Here is a 24,202-nt window from a genome sequence, read left to right on the forward strand (position 1 = left end):
TCCCCAAAGGCCCAGTGGCTTCTGCCTTCGGGTCCCTGATTCCCCAACCTGTCTGGGCTGCCTGAGGGTTGCACAGCCAGCCTATGGAATTCATATGTTGTTGCTTCTGTGACTTTCCTGGCCCAGCATCACCTCTGGTCCCCTGAGGCACTGTTGGTTTCCAAGACAACTGCCCTGTACAGGTCTGGTCTGTCTGTTATGCTTTTTCCACTGACTGTGCTGAGCCTCGTCAGCCAGGGGCCCTTGGAATCCCAGAGACCCAGCAGGAGGACCCACTCAAAGTTCAAGAGCCCCACAGGGAACCTACTTGACTTTACCACCTGATTCATTCTTAACGTTTATGCACCTCTATTTAGTTTCTTCTCCCTGGGAACATTCTCTGGAAAATTCCCATTCTTTTGACAGTTGATCAGTTCTTGGTGCTTCTTGCTTTCCTCCCAAGATGACGTGTGGGCCTCACAGTAACATGAGCACGTGCGAGGTGGGCACGGTGCTGGCAGACTCCGGGCCGAGGGTGTACCAGTGGGTGTACTCAGGGAGCATGGTGTCCATCCTGGTGTTTGGCATCACCAAAGGCTTCATGTTCACCAAGACCACGCTGATGGCCTCCTCCTCCCTGCATGACCGAGTGTTTGACAAGGTACAGTCCCCCTGCCCCTCGCCCTGGGGGGCTGCATGCATATCCCAGTCAGTGGGGTTTACACCGATCCCCTGCGATGCGCCAGACGCTGTGCTGGGCTCTGGGGCGGACACAGTTGCTCACTGAGCTTACCGTTGAGTCTCCCACATCTAATTATCAACCAGAAAGGCAAACTCTGGGGAGCTGCAGGCGTGGCACGGGCCCGACAGGGCTGGGAGTGAAGGTGAGGGTGGTCAGGAAGTTCTTCCTGAGGACACTGCCATGGAACTGGTGAGCGCAGGCCCAGAGAGCATCTCCTGAGTACATGGGATCCCCTCCTCATTCCCCGGCGGCCGGGGAGGTCCCTGGCTGGAGCGCACAGGGGTAGCCTGCATCGAGACAATAGAACTTGACTTTTTATTGCCCTGGGGCACAGAATCCCTCCATCCTTCATGGAGGCTGAATCCCTCCTCCGTCATGCTCCTCCACGTGGCCACAGCCTCACTTTCCCAGGATGGCCTGGCACACGGTGTCGGGCCCCAGAGGGAAACTCAGGCCTGGTTCGCGATCCCAGGCAGCAGGCAGGCCTCCCGGGGTGTCGGGGGGGGGGTGCCACCAAACGCATGCCCCGACCCTGACTCTCCGTGGTCACCCGCAGATCCTGGAGAGCCCCATGAGCTTCTTTGACCGGACGCCCACTGGCAGACTGATGAACCGCTTCTCCAAGGATATGGACGAGCTGGATGTGAGGCTGCCGTTTCACGCCGAGAACTTTCTGCAGCAGTTTTTCATGGTGCTGTTTATTCTTGTGATATTGGCCACTGTGTTTCCTGCTGTCCTTTTAGTCCTGGCCGTCCTGGCTTTAGGCTTCTTCATTCTCTTACGGTAGGTCGATGCGCTCTTTAAAGCGGAGCACACAAATCCTGGGCAGAGACCGGCTGGTATCCGGGGGTGCTGAGTCCGCGCTGTGTTCTCTGAACGCCGGAGCATGTTGACTTGGGTGCTGTGCTAGGTGCTCGGCGTACGTCAGGCATCTGAGCCTCAGAGCCATGCTGAGAGGTGGACAGGATTGGGAGATTAAGTCACTGGTCCCCGGTCAGGAAAGTAGCAACAGTGGCTGCTCCCTGACTGATGTTATGTTCTTAACCATGGGGCGCTGCGGTTTCTGCTGCTGGAGGAGAGGACACCAGAACTCAGTCTCTCTGAGCTTTGAGAAGTAGCCCCACCTGACCAGTGATGTGGTCAGCTGTTTGGCACTGGAGGGGGTCCCTGTGCCCACCTTCTCACCTACCCTGGGGAAAAGCAGGAGGGTAGCATCTGTCCCAGCCTTCCAGGAAACCCAGCTCCGCCCTGTCCTGGATGAGCTGGAGTTCTCAGCCGGCAGCTGGTGGTATTGTGTGAGGGCTAAGGATTGGAGATCAGATGAGATTTGCACCAGGGTCCCAACTCTGCTGCACAACTAGCTGGAGGACCTTGGAGAAGTCAAAGGAATGCTGCAAGCCTCAGTCTCCTCATCTCTAAAATGGTAATCATCAGAACATGTGCCTGCCCTCTTCCAAAGGGGTTCTCGAAAGGATCAGATGAGACTAGGCTGCCTAAATGTTATACAAACTTTGAGTTTCAATAAAACTCAACAAAATTGCCTTGGACTTGACACACAGCATCTTGAAGAGGGTCCCCCAGATTACAAAGGATTCAGCCCACAAATCCTGCACCCACATCCACCTGTAAACAGGGACACCACACTCAGAGTTGAGCTTGCAAAATACTGCTTTGGCCACAGTGTGGAGGGTGGATGAAGCTTCAGAAAGATCAGAGAAGGGCTATAGTATTGGAGACTCTTGCAGGGCAGAGTCTGGCTGAGAGATGAGACACAGGCAGCAGCAGTCCGGGCAGAAAACAGGTGGATCCTGAAGCCATTTCTGAGATAGTCCGCTGAGGTTAGGGGATGGGAGAGGCCAAGGATGCATCCAAGATGGGGAGCAGTGTGAAGACAGATATGAGTGACAGCTGAGGAGACGCAGTTGAGGGTGATCAAGATTACAGGTTTGGTTTTGGATAGTTCAAGGCTGTGGATCAAGTCCACGGATGAGCCAGCCAACAGTGGGAAGTGTGAGTGCAGGGACACATGGGTGGAGAGGCAGACTCCGCATCCTTGGCTGCAGCTGGCATCACCATGGCAACTAGCACATGCGCCCTGGGTGTTGGGGGAGCTGGACTCTCACTTCAGTCTCCCACTGCCCCCTCGGTGACTCTGAGAGAGGACACATGGGCCTCCGTGTCTGGCCTCAAGGGTTTATTGTGGTGATCTAATAAAAATGATGTCTGCAGGTCTTTTTCTAAATATAACCTGTCCTAAGTGCGTGCCTGCTCAGGGTCTGACTCTGTGACCCCATGGACTGTAGTCTGCCACGCTCCTCAGTCCGTGGGATTTTCCAGGCAAGAATACTGGTGTGGATTGCCATTTCCTCCTGCAGGGGATCTTCCCAATCCAGGGATCAAACCCATGTCTCCCACATCTACATTGGCAGGCAGGTTCTTTACCACTGAGCCACCGGAGAATCCCCCACGTCGTGGGTGCTGTGTCTTATTAAGAAAAATGATTCCTTGGGCTAGTGTTAGTTTTTTACCATCCACGTGTTTGTCACGTGTTCGTCTGACCATGGTTCCTGTCTGTTCTCTCTGTTCTGTCTGTTTTTGATTTACTTTGCAAAAGGTTTTTCTCTGCACTGCATTCTTGTATGCTGTAAGACAGGCCAGATCAGGCTGATCCAGACGGAATTATTGGATGTTTCTAACAAACTCACTTGAACTCTGGACAAATGAGGTTTCCCTTCCTCTGCCCTGGGTCAGATTCACTGTCATGGATCAGCTGCCACTGTGCGTGCTGAGGGCAGTGGTCTCGCACCCACGGGGGCCCAGGGGGAGTTACATACTGTGAAGAGTCTGGTTTTAAAGTCAGCTCCTAAGGAGATGATGTTCGTATATTGCTCAAAATTACCTTTGAAACTGCCTTTAGAAGACTGCACACTGGCAGTTGATACACCAGATTCAGATTTTCCTCCAGAACTGGAAGAGATCCCTTTTTATTTGTTTGTGTGTGTGGTCACTCAGGTGTGTCTGACTCTTTGCAACCCTTTGGACTCTTTGCAACTTGGACTGTAGCTGGCCAGGCTCCTCAGTCCATGGGATTTCCCAGGCAAGAATACTGGACTGGGTTGCCATGCCCTTTTCCAGGGGATCTTCCCAACCCTGAGTCTCCTGCATTGCAGGCAGATTCTTTACCCACTGAGCCATCAGGTATTTGATTGGGCACCCCAAGGTGGCTGGCTTGTATTTAGGAGCTGCACTGTGTGAAATTCTCTAGTCTTTGAAAAGAGTAGAGTCACAGCCCGTGTAGTGAGACCCTCACGCCACAGGAAGCCTTCAGAACTGGGAACGCAGGAAGGAGCGGCTTGAATTTCTGAGACCCTTCCTTCCTGACACACGGGGACGGCTGCTCCCGGAGGAGAACGCAGGCCAGCCCCTCCTCCCTTGTTTGGCGGCGCCAGCCGTCTTCAATTTGTCTTGAGCGCCCAGCTGGGTTTGTGTGAGCCAAGGGGAGCCCTGGGAAACCCTATCTGGGGCTCTCTTGGTTTCCCTGCAGCATCTTCCACAGAGGAATCCAGGAACTCAAGAAAGTGGAGAACATCAGCCGGTCCCCCTGGTTCTCCCACATCACCTCGTCCATGCAGGGCCTGGGAACCATCCACGCCTACAACAAGAGGGAAGACTGCATTAACAAGTGAGTCCTGGGCAGGGGCTGCCCCCCGGCTTCTGCTCCCCGCTGGCCCGGCTCTGAGGAGGGAAGTCTGAGGGATGAGGACTGACTGAGGAGAGCCGGTAGAATGGAGGGGAAGCCCCTCATGCACTAAGCATTTTCCCCCAGTGTCCGAGGCCCCCAAAGACTCGAGTTCATCCAATGGCAACCTTACCATGGTGCTTTACGTGTTTTATTTTTCTTCTCTAGAAGTAGAATGTTTTCAGCTCAGGAAAATAGGAGAAAACAACAACAACAAAAATCTCCCATAGGCCTGCAACCCAAATCCTATTAATATTTTTGTGTATTTCCTTCCAATCTTTTCTGTTTTTCTATTTCTGAAGTACTTATAGTCATTTTTGTTGTGTTTTATTTTTAAATAGCATTTTTTTCCCCTGTTATTACATATTCCTTGTAAAGCTCATTCTTAAAGACCACATTACATCTTATTCAGTAGATGGACCAGTTTTCTTCTTTGTAAGATGCAGGGACTAGGTTAATAAATTTCTCTGGAATCCTCCATCTCCAATCTTCTAAAACACCATATAATCACAGGTTATCATTGTGTATCGGTCACAGTAAGCTCACTGTGGTAACAAACAACTCCAAATTTTAGGGGCTAACCCAATACATGTTTATTCTTAAGTCATATGTGAACAAGGGTCCATGGGGCAGGGGTCGGTGATTCTGCCCCACACTCAGGCACACAGTCTCTCTGCATCTCACAGCTCCTCTGGTCTAATTGGAAGGTAAGAGCAGAGATGTGAGAGGAGGACCCCAATGAAGGTGCTCATCACTTATGTACTTTCACTGGCCGGATTTCAATCACATGGGTGCGGCTAACTGCAAAGGGGGCTGGGAAATGTAGTCCAGCTGTAAAAATGGAATTTGGTGAACCTATAGTGTCTCTGCCACACAGATGTTCTTATTCCACCCCCATCCTTTCCTTTCTCAAAAGCTTAATGTACACTTCAAAAGTTGCATCTCTTTCTCCCTGCCACCCCCAATCTCAAGCACTCCAGCCTGTCTTTACTTCAGTCAGCAGCTAGCCTTGTTACTGGTTTGACCTGAACATCATCTGTCAAGGGCCCTGCCATGCCCCTTCCAGTGTCTTGATCATGGGCCATCCATCAACTCTCAACAAACTGAGCAGATTCAAGCCTTGTCTTCCAGCAGATTGTCCTCCAAGGTTTCCAGAACGATCCTGTAGGCTAGCTGAGCCCCCACAGTACTGATGGGCTCTGCCGTCTTCATCCGTTCTTTCCAGTCATGGACTTTCCAGAGGGCTTGGGCTTCTGACTTGTGTTGCTTTCGCAACCAGACGAAAATGCTGCACCACTAAAAAAAGGTTGGAGGTCAAATTCCAACTTGACCCCAGCCAGTGGTTCTGTTTCTGCACAACCTAACCAAGCGCACAGAGAAGACCACAGATGACTCCTGAGTCACTCAAGCTATCAGTTGAATCTGTAGGCTTTACAGTGACATGGTGAAAACATCATGGTGCTTGGAAGAATATTTTAACTGAGGAAAGTAAGTGAGAGTGCAAACAGAGAGGGCCAGCCTGGGTGGTCAGAGGTGTTTCAGGCCAGAATCCTTGGAGGAGGTTTGGAACAGGATGGAGCAGCCGTGCCCGAGGACGTCATGACTGTGCCAGCAGAGGAATCTCAACTCTTAGGGTTTAAACATCGAATGGTTTTCAACTTTACCAATAATTTCTTTTACCAGTTATTCTGAAGAAGCCCCTTTCCCAGGAGGTCCAGGGAACCTTTAGTGGCAATTGTGATTGATGTCCCTTCTGGTCTGTTTAGCTCAGTTCAGTTAAAATTACAATCTTAAATGTACACAAGTCATAGCACACACACCCCCGCCCCCCAGGCATCTGCTCAGAGAATTGGAGCAGTCATGCTGTGTTGCCATATGTTGTGGACAAGGGGGCAGGGTAGCTGTTAGGAAGCACCTGGTCTGTTGTGTTAAACACCCCCTCCCTTTTCTCTGAGCCTGGTTATCTGAGGCTGGTGCAAGGAGATGGAGTGGGGGAGTAGGAGAAGGACACACCCTCCTCAGGGGACCGCTGTGTCTATTTCTGCTGCTCATTTCTGCTGACCCAGCTCCTCATGCAGATGTGGCGTGGCAGGGGAGAGCCCCCACCAGGACGCGGGTCCCCAGTCACTCTGCTGGACATACTGCCCACGGGCTCTGCTTTGTTCTTCTGTGAACTCCTGGCAGCCTCACTGCTTTCCTTTGATGTGGGGCCTCCCACTTCATGCCAATCAGTGTGGCACCAGGATTGAAGCCCCATATGCCATCTTCCCCCCACACCCCAACTCTAGGTACTGCAGGAATGGGCAGGACCATCTTCCATACATCTGGGGAATGAGCAACTCTGGGCGTGGGTCTTGCCCATCCCCTGTCAGTGTCATTGCTCTGTCGCTCTGCCCCGTGTTCCCTCTCCTCTTTGGCTCAGGGGACACGCGGCAGGCGTGCAAGATGTCAGCTTACTCTTTTTCCCTCCAGCTTTATAAGCAATTGCCTTGAATCTTGTTTCCCTGAACTGGGGAGGAGAACCAGTCCAGCACCCTCTCTTCCTTTCCCTACCATCACAAACCCTGAGATCTCCTCCACCTCCCATCCTTTGTAGATCAAAGGGGTCAACGTCATTTCCACTGGGCCTTTGGGGGATGCCTGCTCTGAAGACAGCGGTGCTTTGAAGTTTGAAAAGGAGGTTCTCAGCTATGGGTTCCAGCTGCCAGTTCTGGGAAAGACAGAAGGAGCCCACTCAGCATCAAGCTCTATTGCCACCTGGGATTTCTCAAAATACGTGCAAATCAAAGATGCTCATGGTGGCAGATTTTAAAGTCTGGATCTATGCTCTCTTTGTAAGAGATTCCCATGTACTAATGCGTTGGCCTTTGATTAAAAATTCCTCTTGCCCTATTTGTCTGGTAGCCCTAACTCTAAGTCTATGGAGGCACAACCCGACCTCCTGTTTTGTCTCATCTCTTAATTTTAGGTTCAAGATGCTAAACGATGAAAACTGCAGCCATCTCCTGTACTTTAACTGTGCTCTCAGATGGTTCGCTCTAAGAATGGACGTCCTCATGAACATCGTCACCTTCATTGTGGCCTTGTTGGTGACCCTGAGTTTCTCCTCCATCAGTGCTTCATCCAAAGGCTTGTCATTGTCTTACATCATCCAGGTAACACCTAGTGGAAGGCTGGGCTTGGCCTGGAGGCTCTGGCATAGAGTGTATCAGGCAGGGTGGACATAACAGAAAACCTAACTCGAATGGGCTTAAATAATAAAGAAGGCTCGCGGTGGCTCACGTGGTTAAAAGGTCTGGCCGCTGTATGGGCTTCAGGCACAGGGGGACCATGGCCCCTGGCTTCATCCTCCTATAGTGACTTCCTTCATGGTTGTACAATGGTGGCCGGCAGCCTCTAGGGGCTCTAGCAGGAAGAAAGCAGGAGGAAAGCCTTTCCTGCTCCAGCCACTGAACAAAAGCCCTTGCTTTACTCTTAGCGGATTAATTTAGGCATCCCAGAACTATTGTTAATTTGTGAACAGACGGGATTGAGATGATTGGTTTAGGCCAAAGGAGGGAGTCACGCTCCATCCTGACCCAAGTCACACAGCTGCCCCACAATGGGGAGAGGGAAAGCAATGCTGGAGAGGCAGCCACGGTGTCCATGACAAAGAATTACTGACTTCTCTTTTGAGGTGCTTTGGGGTTTTTCTTTTGAAAAATAACAACAATATGGGAATAATAGTAATAGGGAATGATAATGATAATAGGGAAACGCACGCTATTTTAGGCACTGTTATCAATTCTTTACATAAATTAACTCATTTACCTCCACAATAACCCGTGAGGTAGGCATGCCACAATCCCCGTTGTACAGGTGAGACTGAGGCCCAGAAAGACTCGCCAGGGTCACACACCTGCATGTGTGAGAGCCGGGATTTGAACCCAGGCCATCTGGGTCTGATCCCATCTGAGTCTGCGTGGAGTAGACACAGGCATGGATCTGCTCCTTGACGCATGCTTCACGTTCCTCTCTCCGGAAGCTGTTCCGATGCAGCCCTTATCCCCAGGGCTCTGACATTCTAGGACGACGAGTCTGAGTGGTGGTCTCTTTCCGCTGATTCTGTTCAAGGCTGGGAAGAGAATACAGTCAAGTCTCTCTTCAAGTGGAAAAATTTCTCCTTTTCCTCCCGTACTCTTTTTCCTCCTGTTGATAATGTCTTTGTCTCCTTTGCCTTTGTTTTCTCTTCCTGTGACTCATATTGCTTGAATATTGGATTTCTTGCATCAGTGCTCTATGCTTCCTTTCTTTCATCTCAAAGTCTCCCTGTTCTTGTCTTTTTATTTTTATTCTGGGAATTTTCCTTTGCTCTGTCATTCAGCCATTCTTTGCATACTTAATTTTCATGTACTCTTTCTTAGCCTCTGAGTTTTTAAAAGAATCATCTTTAAACATGTATTTTATATCTCTCTGAGGATATTAATCAGAGAAAACTCTAAACTCTGCCTTTCTTAAACTCTCCTCTCTTCTTTGACTGATATCTGCTTTTTTCCCAGGGTCAGGCTTTTTGTTCATTTGTTTATCTGGTTCTGTTTGTTATCTGGTTCTTGCTCTTTGCTGCACTGGTTTTGTTCATATATCCTCTCATCCTTTTGTGTTGAAGTATGAGAACCTATGTTGGATTTTTAGGGTTTCCTCTGTCTTTGTGTATGCTTCACTAGGTCTCTCCTGATGGGAGGTTTTATGACTGTGGATGGGTGGGTTGGACTTGTCCACAGGCTGCTTCACTTCAGGAAAGCAGCCAGGGAGCAGGCCTCCAGGCACACAAAAGTTAGTTTTAAAGGGGCTTTATCTAGGAGCCCCATTTATCCCCAAATTATTCAATTTCTTTAAAGAAGCATGTGTGTGTGTGTGTGTGTGTGTGTGTGTGTGTGTGTGTGTGTGTGTGTTGGCCTAGGGAGAGTGTCCAGCTGGGAGGAAGATGAGGAAGGGGAAGAAATGGGTCCAACAGAAGTTTGTCAATGCACCGTCTCTCAGTCAGTCTTTTGAGGGCCCCTCCTCATACCCGGAGCCTCTCTGAGTTGTGCTCCTTGGAGCACTCTGGAAGCCCCTGCAGCGCGCTCTGCCTCTGTCCTATCAAAAGGCGTTCATCCTCTTTCCATCTTCCAGAAACTTGTAACTCTCATACAATACTTCTTCCCAAGCCCCTTGCTGTTCATGGTCTATTCCATTTTGAAATCTCTCACCATCATTTTAAGAATACTTTGGAAAAGAGGAGGAACAAAAATATATGCTCAGGACACTATGTTAATCGAGGAGAATGGATTTTCCTTGGGTAGGCAGTTTCCCTCATTGATGGCTGATCTTATTTGTCATTGCCTCGTAAAGTATTAAACAGATGATGTTGGCTAGATTCCTGTACTTGTTTCAGCTTTCCTCAACTGAGGTCATGCTTTTGGAAGATATCACCAGCTTTCTGTGAGACTGTTTTCAAACATGCCTGTAAGGCTGGAGAACTTGCACACATCAAGATCCAGGGGATATGTTTCTTGCAGCTGGCTTTCTTGAGCATTAGCCCCCTTTGGAGAACACAGAAAATCCAGCTGACAAAGCTTCCCTTGAGAACAGAGGAGACTCCTAGATGGATGAGAAATTGTTGTGAAGTCCCACAGAGTAGAAAGCAAGTGCAAAGTAATATCACGTAACATCATGGAGAGAACAAACACTTCCTGGGGCCAGCACTGTGCTGACAAGGGGATTCTAACCCTGTGGAGGGCTGCCTGGGGCCTTGAAGAGCTGATACCCTTGAATTTTTAAAAAAAACTTTTTATTTTGTATTGGGGTATAGATAGTTAACAATGTTGCCGTCTTTACAGGTGAACAGTGAAGGGACTTAGCCATATATATGCATGCATTCATTCTTCCCCAAACTCGCCTCCCATCCAGGTTGCCACATAACTTTGAAGAGTTCCATGTGCTATACAGTGGATCCTTGTTGATTATCCATTTTGAATATAGCAGCGTGTACATGTCCATTTCCAACTCTCTAACTATCCCTTCCCCACCTCCTTCTCCCTCGGCAACCATAAGTTCGTCTTTTTCTGTTGTAAGTAAGTTCATTTGCTATACCCTTAAATTTAACAACAACAACAACAAAAATGTATGTGCCTTTCTTAAGAGCAGGGTTCATTCACTCACTCACCAGATGTTCACTGAGCACCTCCCAGGAGCTGGAACCGTGCCCGTTGCTGTGGGTTCAGCTGTGAACAAGCTGGGCAAGTCTGTGCTCTCATGAGCTTACATTCCAGTGGGATGGGATAAATAAGTGTGCAAGTAAATAAATAAGACTTCAGAAACTGTTGAACTGTTATTAACATAATGAAGCAGGGTAACTGGCTGTCAGTGCGGAAGCCCCATGAGACCCCATAGAGTCAAGGGAGGTCTCTGCCGGAAGGTGACTTGCAGGCTGCTACCTGAACTTGACCAAGAAGGAGCCAAGGAAGACAGAGGGAAGAGCGCTTCAGGCTTAGGGGCCAGGGATCTGGGTGCGGCGTATCTGTGGGGGGACCACCATCCAACCTGCCCAGTACACTCCTGCCCTCAAATCTCAGGGTTGGCTTCTGGGGGATCCTGGCCTAAGGCGGGTGACCTTAGCAGGTCACGGTCTAAGCCTAGATTCTCTCCTGTCTGAAGCAGGCTGCTGGGTTTGATGGTTGTCTTCCTCTTCTGCCATCTGTGGCGATTGGGGCTTTCCGGCTGCTGGCAGGCTCATCGGGGAGGGCACAGAGGTGCAGGACCCCACACGGTGGCTTCAGGGGGTGGGCACCCAGCAGTGCAGAGGTCCCTTGGAGAACTTCTGCCTACAGGAATTCCCCACCGCTCCAACCAAGAGATCTGTGCCGGAGCGATGCTGTGGTGGGTTGACTCTGACCATCTGGAGTGCCAGGGCGGATGTAATTACCATTTGTTTCTACATACAAAGGAAGTGTTTAAGGCAAAACACCCCAACAGGAGAGTCTTTACATCTGGACCCTCGGCTGGGCGCGGAGGCCTGTTTTTGTGTGGCCCGGAGGGAGCCCCGAGGGTGACTCACAGCTGCCCCTGAAGGCGGAAAGGGCTCTGACCGCGCCTGCCTGCTCCCTCCCACAGCTGAGCGGGCTGCTCCAAGTGTGCGTGCGGACGGGGACCGAGACCCAGGCCAAGCTCACCTCCGTGGAGCTGCTCAGGGAGTACATTTCGGTAAGAAACCGGGGCCTGGGAGGAGCCCGCTGACGCTGCAGAACTTGGGCATTTTCTCCTTGTTCATGTGTGGATTTTCCTAAAGTCCATATTTATATAGTCTAAAGTCCTTAATGCTGAGGGAGAAGTTCTTTTAAAAAACATTTCCTCAAAGGATTTCTATACCCAGAAAAGAGAATTTGGTGGCTTACTTTAGTTTCTAAAAATTAATATTTGATGGACTAAATTAAAAAAAAAACGAATCTAACTCTTCTTTCAAAGCTTTTTCTGTTCCCCTTACAAATCCTGCTGTTCTTTGAAAAGCTGTCTCGCCAATTCAAGTAATCACTTTTAAGGGCCTTTGAACAGCTTTTGGCCCCATTTGCAAACTTAATTAAACACTTTAAAACATTTTAAACTGCATTTTAAAATTTAATGCATTCCGTTTCCTTTTTAAGTACCTCGATAATCTGATTCAACAAACAAACCTTCCAGAGGTTATATAAATCTAATAAATTAAACTTATAAATATGGAGAGCTTTAAGTTCTCATAACAATCCCAATGCAGTATATAAACAGTAAGTTTTTAAACCTAAAACCATGTTAAAATAAGTTATTCAATTATACATTTTAATTTAGAATCACAGTCTGAATATTATTAACATTATGAATAGTTAAAACACCAAGTATGCAGAGTTCATAAACTAAAAATATTACCATTATAATTTTGCTTCTCTTAAATACTATTATTACTAATTCTAAATCTTCTAGGGGTTAAAAATACTCACTGTCTAGGAAAACTGTTATTTTCTCAGTTAATTGTAGTTGCCTATCGACCAGCAATTTGAGCTGGTCAGCCACCCTAATGGGGATCGTGGGAGCCCTATTTCTCCCTGGTGAACAGGGACTTTATAATTCAGAGGAGGGGGTTAGTCTTGTAATGCAGTCACGTTGCTTCACTGCTTAATTAGACTTTGCTTTCCTTGGGCTCTTAGGAAACTTTAATTCCTTTTCCATGTAACTCTGAACTTGACATGCTGTGCTTCCTACTTATAACACCACAGTGACTCTTGCAGATGATGAAATTGTGTCTGACTGAATTCTGCAAATCTCTCAAGGCTTGGTCTGGATTGGTCACGATGCTGACACTTGCCGAGGCTCACAAGGACCAGTATGCCCTGCTCCTTATATTTATTCATCCCTCTATTCATTAAGCCCTGGCCATACAGCTTTTCTATTTCTCAAAGTCCTCAAGCTTGTTCTGGCCTCAGGGCCTTTGCACTAGCAGCTCTGTCTGGAATGGATCTTCTCATAGTTGGCATTGTCTCAGCATTCCAGGTCTCAGCTTGAACGTCACATCCTCACAGATGCCTTCCTCAACACTGTTACTTTCACATCTTCTACCCCATTCACCACACATATTCTGTATTCTACTGCAATAGTCTGTTTAATTGTCTTCATTTCTCACTTCTTTTCTTGTTTTATTATCTGAATTCCCCATTGCAATGTGAGTTTTTGCAGTGCAGTATCCTTACTGGTCTAGTTCACCACCATGAATACTAGTGCCTAGAACTGTGTGAATGAATACATGAATGAATGAGTGAAATGAATGGAAAAGCAAATGACTATTAACCTGCCATTTGTTATTCTGCTTTTCAGACCTGTGTCCCTGAATGCACTCACCCCCTCAAGGTGGGGACCTGTCCCCACGACTGGCCTAGCCACGGGGAGATAACATTCAGAGACTATCAGATGAGATACAGAGATGATACTCCCCTTGTTCTCAACGGGCTGAACTTGAACATCCAAAGTGGGCAGACAGTTGGGATCGTCGGAAGAACAGGTTCTGGTGAGGACAAGCTCTGGTTGCCTTTTTCGCAGGTTGTTTTCTTTGCATTTCCACCGGGTATGCTAGTTATATCACACCAGAGGGTGATGTGTATGTGTGGCGGATTGGCTGTTTTTTCCCTGAAATGTCTTTATTGTAAATTGGGATTTCAGGTTGAATGGGTGTGTATGGAGTTGGAAGTAAACACACATCAGTTTTTGAATTAATTAAATGAGAGTCATTCTGGTGAGACGAGGCCCAGAGGATGAGTCACGCACTAACAGCCCTGCAGGGATAGGCAGGGTAATAGTGTTAGGGCAGCCAATCACCCCTGCAGAGTGGGACTTCTGTCTGTACACTCATCCGCACAGAGCCGTTTTCATTGCATTAAAAATTCACTTGATTAGACAGATACTCAGATATGATGCAATGCAAATTGATGTGATGTTTGCTGCTTCTACATTTATTGTTCCCAGGCAAGTCATCCTTAGGAATGGCTTTGTTTCGTCTGGTGGAGCCTGCTGGTGGCACGATCCTCATTGATGGTGTGGATATCTGCACTGTTGGTTTGGAAGACCTCAGAACCAAGCTGACTGTGATCCCCCAGGATCCTGTCCTGTTTGTAGGTACAGTAAGGTAGCTGTTTTTGATCACTGTGCATCCCTATTTTTGGGTAGCAAAATCAGAGTAACAAGAGCTTTGAGAAGTTGTCACATGGTGGCTGGCCCGGGGTTGTTCTGTCTGAGGGAAGTTATGTCCTGAGATGTTCACAAGCTTTTGGGGGAGTTGAGGACCAAGGCCCTGAAACCTGTGTTTTATAAACTGCATTAAAAATAAGCAAGATGCTATGTGCAGGGTGAGCAGACATCCCGTTTGACTCTGGAGAGGCTTGGTTTATGCCTGTCCAGCATCTTATCAGGTTTAGCTATGGCCACTCCCTATATTACCCCAGTTTACACAATACAATAAGTGGTTATTCTACATATGTAGCCATCCTTTGGAAGCACATCATTTCATTCCCACTAAGAAGTGAGCAGAGGCACTTACCTGCTGGTCCAGTGGTTAAGACTCTGCCTTGCAATGCAGGAGACTCAGGTTACATCCCCAGTTAGGGAACTAAGATCCCACATGCCACAGAGCAACTAAGCCCACTTGCTCTGGGGCCTGTGAGCCACAACTAGAGAGAAGATCTGACACAGCCAAATGAACAAATCAATATTAAAAGAGAGAGAGAGAAGTGAACAGAAGCTGCTCAAGTACAAGAAAGGTAGGGTCATTGCAACCTCTACAGGGGTTCAAGATCTGTTGGCAAGGCACAAGGGAAAAACCACAGTTTCTCACTTAGCCCAGTGTAGCGGCTGTCCCTCTAACAAGAGGCACCTTTCCCCAACTGAGCACCAGCTGAAGTAGGGGGCTATATTGAGAGCTGTGTGAAAAGAAGGAGATTCTGTGTCTTGAAACACTAGACTCACACCCTGCACGTGAGACGCTCACCCTCTGCGAGGCCCTGAAGCTGCTGATAAAGCTTTGCCTCTCGAGGCAGAGTGAATGCACCAGCAAGTGGAATTGCTTGCCCCCACTCTCTCTGCCAAGACTTTGCACAAAGTCAGACCTGCTGTTCTGCACACAGCCTCCGAGAGGACCGAATGTGTATCCTTGTTGCCTTGCTCGGTGGTGGTCTGCCCACCTTGGTGTGGTCTCTGCTCCATCCCAGAGTCATGGGTCTGCGGTCTCTCAGCCTGAGGTTTTGTATTTCATGGACCACCATCCCAGGCTAAGCACTGCTCTTGTTGCCACGGGATCATCACATACCGCCTCTGCTCTTCCCCTCGTGCTGTGGGAAATATGCTCTTCCATCCGCTCATCCTCAGAAATTCAGCTTCCCCTCCTTTCCTTCACTGCAGGTACAACTTGGATCCGTTTGAGAGTCACAGTGATGAGATGCTCTGGCAGGTTCTGGAGAGAACATTCATGAAAGACACAGTAGGTCGCTGGGGCTGTCCGGGACACATCCATTTCCTAGCCCCAGTGCCCCAAATACCTGGTCCGGGTTTAAATTTGGCCAGTTGTTTGCTGGCACCACATATGTTGATCCTTATTACTCCTTGTTAAAAGTTGCAATAGACTATTTATTAGGCCAGTGCAGTGGCCCAATAGAGTCAAGAGCTCTACATGCAGTATCTCAGTTGGTTTCATCCAACTGAAATTCAGCTGATTTCATCCCCCCGAGGTTGGTACTCCTACCCTCACTTTTCGAGATGCAGCGGTTAAGACTCAGGGTAGTAAGGTGGGAGTGGCAGGATGGAGACTTGACCTTAAGGCCATCTGACTCCAGAGCAGAGGAAGTGCCAGGAGCCTCATTTGCTTATTGAAACAGATAAGCTCTGGGAAGGTGAGGGGTGTGGTATGGAATGCCCCATCTGTGAGGCGGGGCCCTGTCCTGTATGTGCTGCGGCTGGGTCAGCAGGTGAGCACCGGCACCTCTGCAGCCCAGAGGGAATTTTTCCCCAGCACTTGGGACCAAGGTGAGCATTTCCCAAAGCCGCTTTGACTTAAAATGCTAAATAAATCAGACCCTGTCTTACCTTTCCTTGATGACCAGAAAACGCCCATCCCATCTCTATTTTATCCATGGAAACAGGGATGCTGAAAGCCATTTACGGTTGTTTGTGTTTCTCTGGAGCCGTCTGTGCATCATTTGTACTCTTTTGGCAAGGTGTCTACGGGGTTCTATGAATCACCCTGTGATTTTAAATTATTAATGTCTGCCTACTCCTTGGTCTCTCCCTGGTGCCTGTTGGCAATATTGAAATGATTGTTGTTTTGCGCTTTCTTTTCTGCAGTAAAATAAAGCCAGCTGATAAATGCAAGAGAAGGGGGCCATCAATATAGCAGATGCAGGACAATTTTATAGATCGTCAGCACAGATATGGCATTCTCTGTGTTTTATAGATAATGAAACTCCCGGAAAAATTACAGGCAGAAGTCACAGAAAATGGAGAAAACTTCTCAGTAGGGGAACGTCAGCTGCTTTGTATGGCCCGAGCACTTCTCCGTGATTCAAAAGTAAGGAAACAGCACGGAAAATGGATCGGTCAAATTTTTGATATTCCCTGCAGTGCCGCTCGATCCAGGGGATAGAGCCACGTGTTTGTCTCTCAGCAAAGAGAGAGGAATTGGTCCATTTAAAAACCGATCACTTTTTCTTAAGACAAAGTTGTAAAGGGTCAAAATTGAAAAATAACAGCTATTTACAGCAATAGCACCTGCCTCCCCTGGGCCTTTCCCCGGGAGGCCTTGCTTAGGTATTCTTTCTGTCCTCCTAAGTGGTTTGGGTTTGAGAAATCAGCCTCTCAACATTTCCCCTTTGTCCCTGAACAATTCTGAGGCCTGACAAACAGTACTCAGGATACTGAAAAAGGGCTTCAGTATGCCAGTCTATGAGGACTATAAAATTATACTCTTTTTTCTTAGTGACTTAGTCATCTTTGCTTACTGATTTCAAGGAAAGGATTGCTGCTGCTTTAGAAATCCCATTCTCCAATCAACCAGACTTTAGACAATACCATGAAAACAAATAAGTGGTTGCCTATTTTGTTCACTCTTAAGAAGGTATTTAAACATTAGGTAGATAATTGTAAGCATATTCTGTGTGTTTAAGTGTAAGTTTGTTACAATCTTTCAATTAAATTCAGTGACCCAGAGAAAATTCTGTCTTAAGAAATTCAGGCTATTCCATAATGTTAAGTTGTATTTGGGCTTCCCTGGTGGCTCAGTGGTAAAGAATCTGCCTGCGATGCAGAAGACCTAGGTTCGATCCCTGGGTCTGGAAGATCCTCTGAAGAAGGAAATGGCAACCACTCCAGTATTCTTGCTTGGGAAATCCCATGGACAGAGGAGCCTGGTGGTCTGCAGTCCATGAGGCCGCAAGAGTCAGACACAGCTTAAGTGACTAAACCATCACCACCAACTTGTATTTTATAATATGCTACAAAACTGTGATAGGTATAGGTGAACAATCTTAGAAGTGGTAATTGGCATGGTTTTTATTTACTATATTAAAGAAAAGAATATTTTCATAGAATTTTAACTTTATAACAGAATCAATAATTTGAAGTGAAAAAAAAAAAAAGAAATTGTGTCCTCTGAACCCCGATCAAAGGGTAACCCATCACATGGGCTCTCTAGCGTGCTAACGGCAGGGAAGGGGGCCAATATACATTCACTGCTGCCTGTGGCCCTACACGGTGCTGAGTGGTTGATGGGTTGTCCTTGCATTTTACATACATAATAAGGTGTAATCCCCTTTCACAGACAAAGAAATAGAGGCTTGGGTAAGTTATATAATTTAGCCAAAGTCAAGCAGAGTTAGAGCTGAGCTGATCAAGTCCTCTGATTTGCAAACCAGCACTGTGGCAGGCATAATAATGCCCCCCCACCCCCAAGATGCTCATGTCCTGATACTCAGAATCTGTGAACGTGTTACCTTACCTGGGGAAAAGGGCTTTGCAAATGTGATTAAGTCAAGGACCTTGAGATGGGGAGATTACGCTGGATTACCTTGGTGGGCCCAGTGTAATTACACAAGTCTTTGTAAGAGAGGCAAGAGAACCAGAAAGAAAGTGACGATGGAAGTAGAGGTTAGAGTGATACCAGGAAGGTACACTAAGGAATGCAGGCAACCTCTAGAAGCTGGAAAGGGCAGGAAAAACATTTCTCCTTTTGAGCCTGCAGAAGGAATGCAGTGCTGATACTACCTTGGCTTTAGGACTTCTGACCTCCAGAAGTAAGTGTAAGATAGCGTGTGTTGTTTTGAGTCTCTGATTTATGTGACTCTGTTACAGCAGAAACCGGAAACTAATAGAAGTGCTGTTATTATGCCTCATGCTGACTCATATAAGCGCAGTAGGTAAAGATCATGGGGCATTTCTTCCTATAGTTTGTGGGATTAGAATAAACCATTTATAAAAAGGTAAGTAAAGAATGTACAGTCTTGCTTCTCCAGCAAGTCAGTTCCCTCTGCGAAAGATAAAGATTGTGTGATATGGCTTTTTTCTCTTGCTCTTTTTCTAACTTTCTGAGATGGATAAATAGCTCCTTACTTTTCAGCCCTTCTTCTTCTTCTTTTTTAATGAATTGAGCTAAGACTGTAAGTTTCCCTCTAGGTACAGCTTTGGCTTGGTGTGACTTTCACAACATTCCTTCTTCAACAGATCATTCTCCTGGATGAAGCCACTGCCTCCATGGACTCTAAGACTGACACTCTTGTTCAGAACACCATCAAAGATGCCTTCAAAGACTGCACTGTATTGACCATTGCCCACCGGCTCAACACCGTCCTCAACTGTGACCGTGTCCTGGTCATGGAAAATGGGAAGGTACAGAAAGTTGGTGTCACCTCTCCAGAGGTTTCAGTGGTTTGGGCTCTATGGCGGGTAGCTTTTTTCTGACAATTTCAGCTCTTCTTCTCTGACTTTCAGGTAGTGGAGTTTGATAAGCCTGAAGTCCTTGCTGAGAAGCCAGATTCTGCCTTTGCGATGTTACTAGCCGCAGAAAACAAAGTCCGAATATAAGGGTTCCCAAGGGACCCCATCAGCTAATTTTAGAGGAAGAGGAGGCTGTGTGAGATGAGTCAGATGCACCTATCGGGGTTAGATCTGGTCCACCATCCCATCCCCCAACCCCGCCCTGCTCCCGGAACCTGGAACCCAGGAAGAGCCGGGATGGAGGTCGCTTCCCTGCATTGCCCAGCACATGCCTCCTGGAGGGCTTGGGTCTCAGTGATGAGCAGAGGCAAGAGAAGCTCCTGGGTTAAAAAACTGACCCTGAATTCCTAAATCCCTCATCATCCCTCCTGTGTTATCAGGACACCTCCAGTGCTGGGAATGACAACATTGTAACTTCCAAAAAGGTTACAATCAGAATGGGAAAATGCCTAAGGATGTACTTTGTAAAGATTTCCTGCCTGGTTATCAGAAGGAAAAAGAAGAGTTTTCTTCCCACTTCCTATTCACATCTATTTTGAGTGTGTGACAAGAGGTAACTACACAGATCTGTAGCTTGAAAGATTGATTACAGTGCTTGGTGAAAAAATTTAAAAAAAAATCATATTGTATGTCCCATTTGATCTATTAGAACAACCAGGGAAACAAAATGTTGGAGTTTGTCTGTAAACGACATTTTTATATCTTCTATATTGGTCATTAAAATGCAGTAGGAAATTAAACTACCCTGAAATGTTGCCTTGCAATTATTTTGCTGAAGATATTCTAGTCTTTGTACTATTTCCTCTCACAGACTCCCTTTGCTTTCTCCATTGACTCAGTAATAAGCCCCCACAGCGTTTCTCAAATGAAAGGCTTTTCTTTCCAGCCTTAAGGTTTGCTACAAGGGAGGCTGTAAAGGCTGGCTCAGGAGTGAGTGCTGCTAATTCACAATAACATTTGATAAGAAAAAAAAAAGAAATCCAAAGGGCTCTTCTGCAGTATTTTCCATAGTCTGTCTGCTCCTTCTTCCTCAGGACTGAAGTCCCTGGTGATGTTTCAGTGAGGTTTCCTGGACTCTCCTCCCAGCCCAGGCTGAGCTCTAGATGTGGCATGGGGCAGCCCATGAACCGCCTGCCGCATGCCTTCTTAGTCTTGGTCCCGCACTTCACCCTTCCCTTCCAGACAACAAGGAAGACAAGCCTGGCACATGGTAGTCAAAAATGAGTGACGTGAGTGCTTGACACCACGATGAACTCATCCTGACAGGTACCCCTCCTCTCCCCACTCCTTGGGTATATTTGCATGTTGAGGGTTTAACCTGGAGAGACTGAGATTTAGGGCAGACAAGCTATGGGCTAGCATTTCAAAGGCTAGGCTTGTGGGATGTGCCTTCAACAAGTCACTCTCCAGCTCGCCTCTGACCAGGCCTGGGCAGGTATCTGCAGGACAGGAGGTGAAGTAAGTACAACCAGCTGCAGGTAGCACGCCCCATCTGGTGAGCATCAAGGTCCTGGCTCAGGTAGGTAGTTGGGCAGCAACTCTGCCATCAGCAGAGGGTACACAGCAAAAAGGGTGTGGTTGAAAAGTCCATGAGTGAGGGGGCTCCTTTCATGGGTGCCCCATGCCGTTCGGATCTCCTGTGAAAGGGCAGAGTGCATCTTCAAATACTCCACGGCCCCGATCTGATCCTCCTCCATCATGGCATGTGACCTTGATCTGGGGTCATTAAACCCACAGGTGCTGGGCAGCTGCCTCACGCTGAGTGTCGCCTTCACCATGATGGATGTCCAGCAACTCCCCCATGTGGCAAGCAGACCAGGCAGTTTGTGCTGGTCATGGGAATCCATGCCAGCTGTGTGATGGGGAGAGGATCCTTTGTTTTCTACCAACTCAACACTAGCCAGACAATCAGGCTATGATCTCAGGAAGGCAAAGGGGAGCCAAGGCTACAAAGATCCCTGTGGCTTGTTCAGATGCATTGAGAGATGAATCACCTCCTACCACTTGCTTCTGCCCACACTCCCCTTGACTGGCACCGTCTTGAAAAGAACACCAGCCGGACATCCTGACTTCTAGTGAGCCCCCACCATGTGCCAGGCACTGTGGTAAGCATTTTTATGTGAATAATTTCATTGACTCTTCACCTCACTCCATGAGATGGACACTTTTATTACTCCTATTTTACAGAGGTGGAAACTGAGGCTCATTCAGGTTACTAACTGAGCTATAGATGTATAAGAAGGGAAAAAACAGAGGCAGGACTTGAACCCTAGCCAGTCTGACTCTAGGACCCTGCATGTAATCCCTCCACAAGAGCCCTTCCTGTCCCTTCCCCTCGTCCTGACCAGGGACCATGATGGCTGTCAGCATGGCACACAGCAGAGGCTGACTTCTGGTGGGAAGAATGTTGTTTGCATATGCAATAACATGGAACAGTCTCAGAGAGCCCTCACCTCTCAACCCCTACTGTTGTCGAAATGTCAGTCAGGAGGAAAGTATGTGGAATAATAATAACCAATGTTTAGCCAGTATACACAGACCTCCCAGAGATACTGCAGGTTTGGTTCCAGATCACAGCAATAAAGCAAATATTGCAAACAAGTGAGTCAGACAGTTTTGGGGAGGGTTTCCCAGTGTGCATTAAGTTTATATTTGCTATACTATACTGTAGTCCACTAAGTGTGCAAGAGTATTATGTCTACAAAGCAACTACATATCTTAATTAAAAAATACTTTATTGCTAAAAAATGCTGTTATCTGAGCCTTCTGTGAATTATTTTTTTATTGGCATCATTATTATCCTTTTATTAGCATTAAAGATCACTGGTCTCAGATCACCATAAGAAATACAACAATAATGAAAAGTTTGAAACATTGTGAGAATTACCAAAATGTGACAAAGATACAAGAAGAGAGAAGATGCTGTTGGATAAATGGTACCGACAGACTTGCTCGATGCAGGGTTGGCACAAACCTTTGGTTTGTAAAACATTCAGTATGTACCAAGTGCAACAAAGCAAAGAGCCATCAAGTGAGGTGGGTTATGGTCCTTACAACACACATTAGTTCATTGAATCCTCACCAGATCACTGTAGAGAAGGTACCAGTCTTTTACTGATGAGGACACTGAGGCACGGAGAGCCCCTGGCCCATCACACAGCTGAAATCTGAGCCCAGGCAGACTGACACTGGAATGCGTGCTCCTGACACACAGCGTGTGGCATAAGCCCTCTTGGAAGAGATTGCCACTAGCTCCACCATACAGCTGCCATGGGTGACCCACAAACTGGAGAACAATCATTCCAAAGAAGTTCTTGCACTGCTGCGAAAGTTCTAGGCACCACAACAGACTTTCCAGCCTCGGGATCCAGCAAAGGGACTGAGAATCCCCAGGGAATCTGACATGGACGGTCAGGGGGATCATAGAAATTCCACAGGACTGGGGACACAGAGACTCCTGAAGGGCACCAACAAAACCTAGTGCATGAGGATCCGTGAGAAAAGAGCAGTGACCCCACAAGAGACTGAGCCAGACTTGCCTGTGAGTGTTTGGGAGTCTCTGGAAGATGTGTGGGTCTACAGCGGATTGCTGTGGGGTCAGGGGCACTGGGAGCAGTGGTCCTAGAAGGCTCGGCATAAGTCCTTTTGGAGGAAGTCTCCATTACCCCTGTGATGGTCTGACCTGAGGCCAAACTATAGGGATGGAGCACAGCCCCACCCATCAGCAGAAAATTTTATTAAAGGTTTACTGAACATGGTCTTGCCTACCAGAGCAAGACCCAGTTTTCCTCACAGTTAGTTCCTCCCATCAGGAAGTTTGCACAAGCCTCTTATCCTCATCCATCAGAGGGGAGACAGAATGAAAACCACAATCATAGAAAACTAACCAAGATGGATCACAGCTCTGTTTAACTCAATGAAACTATGAGCCACGTGGTGTAGGGTTACCCAAGATGGACAGGTCATGGTGGAGAGTCCTGACAAAATGTGGTCCACTGGAGAAGGGAATGGCAAACCATTTCAGTATTTTTGCCTTGAGAACCCCATTAACAGTATGAAGAATCAAAAAGATATGACAATGAAAGATGAACCCTCCAGGTCAATAGGTGTTCAATATGCAGCTGGAGAAGAGTGGAGAAACAGCTCCTTAAGGAATGAAGAGGCTGAGCCAAAGCAGAAACAACGCTCAGTTATGGATGTGTCTGGTGGTGAAAGCAAAGCCCAATGCTTAAAGAACAATATTGCATAGGAACCTGGAATGTTAGGTTCAAGAATCAAGGTAATTCAAAGTGGTCAAATAGGAGATGGCAAGAGTGAACATTGACATTTTAGTAATCAATGAACTAAAATGGACCAGAATGAGCTAATTTAATTCAGATGACCATTATGTCTACTACTGTGGGCAAGAATCCCCTAGAAGAAATGGAGTCACCCTGATAGTCAACAAAAGAGTCTGAAATGCAGTACTTGGGTGCAATCTCAAAAACGACTGAATGAACTCTGTTCACTTCCAAGGCAAACCATTCAGTATCATAGTAATCCAAGTCTATGCCCCAACCACTAATGCCAAAGAAGATGAGGTTGAGGAGTTCAGTGAAGACCTACAAGACTACTAGAACTAACACCCAAAAAAGATGTCCTTTTCATTATAGGGGACTGGAATGCAAAAGTAGGAAGTCAAGAGATACCTGGAGTAACAGGCAAGTTTGACCTTGGAGTACAAACAGAATTTTGCCAAGAAAAGAAACTGGTCATAGCAAACACCCTCTTCCAATAACAGAAGAGATGACTCTACACATGGACATCACCAAATGATCAATACTGAAATCAGATTGATTATTTTCTTTGCAGCCAAAGATGGAGAAGCTCTATACAGTCAGCAAAAACAGGACTGGGAGCTAACTATGGCTCAGATCATGATCATGAACTCCTTATTGCAAAATTCAGACTTAAATTGAAGAAAGTTGGGAAAACCATTAGGCCATTCAGGTAAGACCTAAATCAAGTCCCTTATGATTATACAGTGGAAGTGACAATTAGATTCAAGGGATTAGATCTGATAGATGAGAGTGTCTGAAGAACTATGGACAGAAGTTCATAACGTTATATAGGAAGTGGTGACCAAAACCACTCCCAAGAAAAAGAAATACAACAAGGCAAAACAGTTGTCTGAGGAGGGCTTACAAAAGGCTGAGAAAAGAAGTGAAAGTCAGAGAAAAAAAGGAAAG

The 24,202-nt window shown here is 47.1% G+C and overlaps 1 protein-coding gene across 1 annotated transcript in view; it reads left to right on the top strand.

Annotated features, from left to right (window-relative positions):
* Positions 1 to 19,714, top strand: part of ABCC12 (ATP binding cassette subfamily C member 12) — a 32,814-nt gene extending 13,100 nt beyond the window's left edge. Inside the window, exons 9-19 of the mRNA XM_043437786.1 lie at positions 443 to 640; positions 1,278 to 1,504; positions 4,266 to 4,403; positions 7,429 to 7,615; positions 11,592 to 11,681; positions 13,320 to 13,509; positions 13,965 to 14,124; positions 15,393 to 15,471; positions 16,441 to 16,554; positions 18,702 to 18,866; positions 18,969 to 19,714. Of these exons, the coding sequence (XP_043293721.1) occupies positions 443 to 640; positions 1,278 to 1,504; positions 4,266 to 4,403; positions 7,429 to 7,615; positions 11,592 to 11,681; positions 13,320 to 13,509; positions 13,965 to 14,124; positions 15,393 to 15,471; positions 16,441 to 16,554; positions 18,702 to 18,866; positions 18,969 to 19,061 (1,641 nt within the window). The 3' untranslated portion in view covers positions 19,062 to 19,714. The remainder of the gene's footprint in view (positions 1 to 442; positions 641 to 1,277; positions 1,505 to 4,265; positions 4,404 to 7,428; positions 7,616 to 11,591; positions 11,682 to 13,319; positions 13,510 to 13,964; positions 14,125 to 15,392; positions 15,472 to 16,440; positions 16,555 to 18,701; positions 18,867 to 18,968) is intronic.
* Positions 19,715 to 24,202: the final 4,488 nt, after the last annotated feature.

The sequence above is a fragment of the Cervus canadensis genome, chromosome 18, assembly GCF_019320065.1.
Source record: "Cervus canadensis isolate Bull #8, Minnesota chromosome 18, ASM1932006v1, whole genome shotgun sequence".
NCBI lineage: Eukaryota > Metazoa > Chordata > Mammalia > Artiodactyla > Cervidae > Cervus > Cervus canadensis.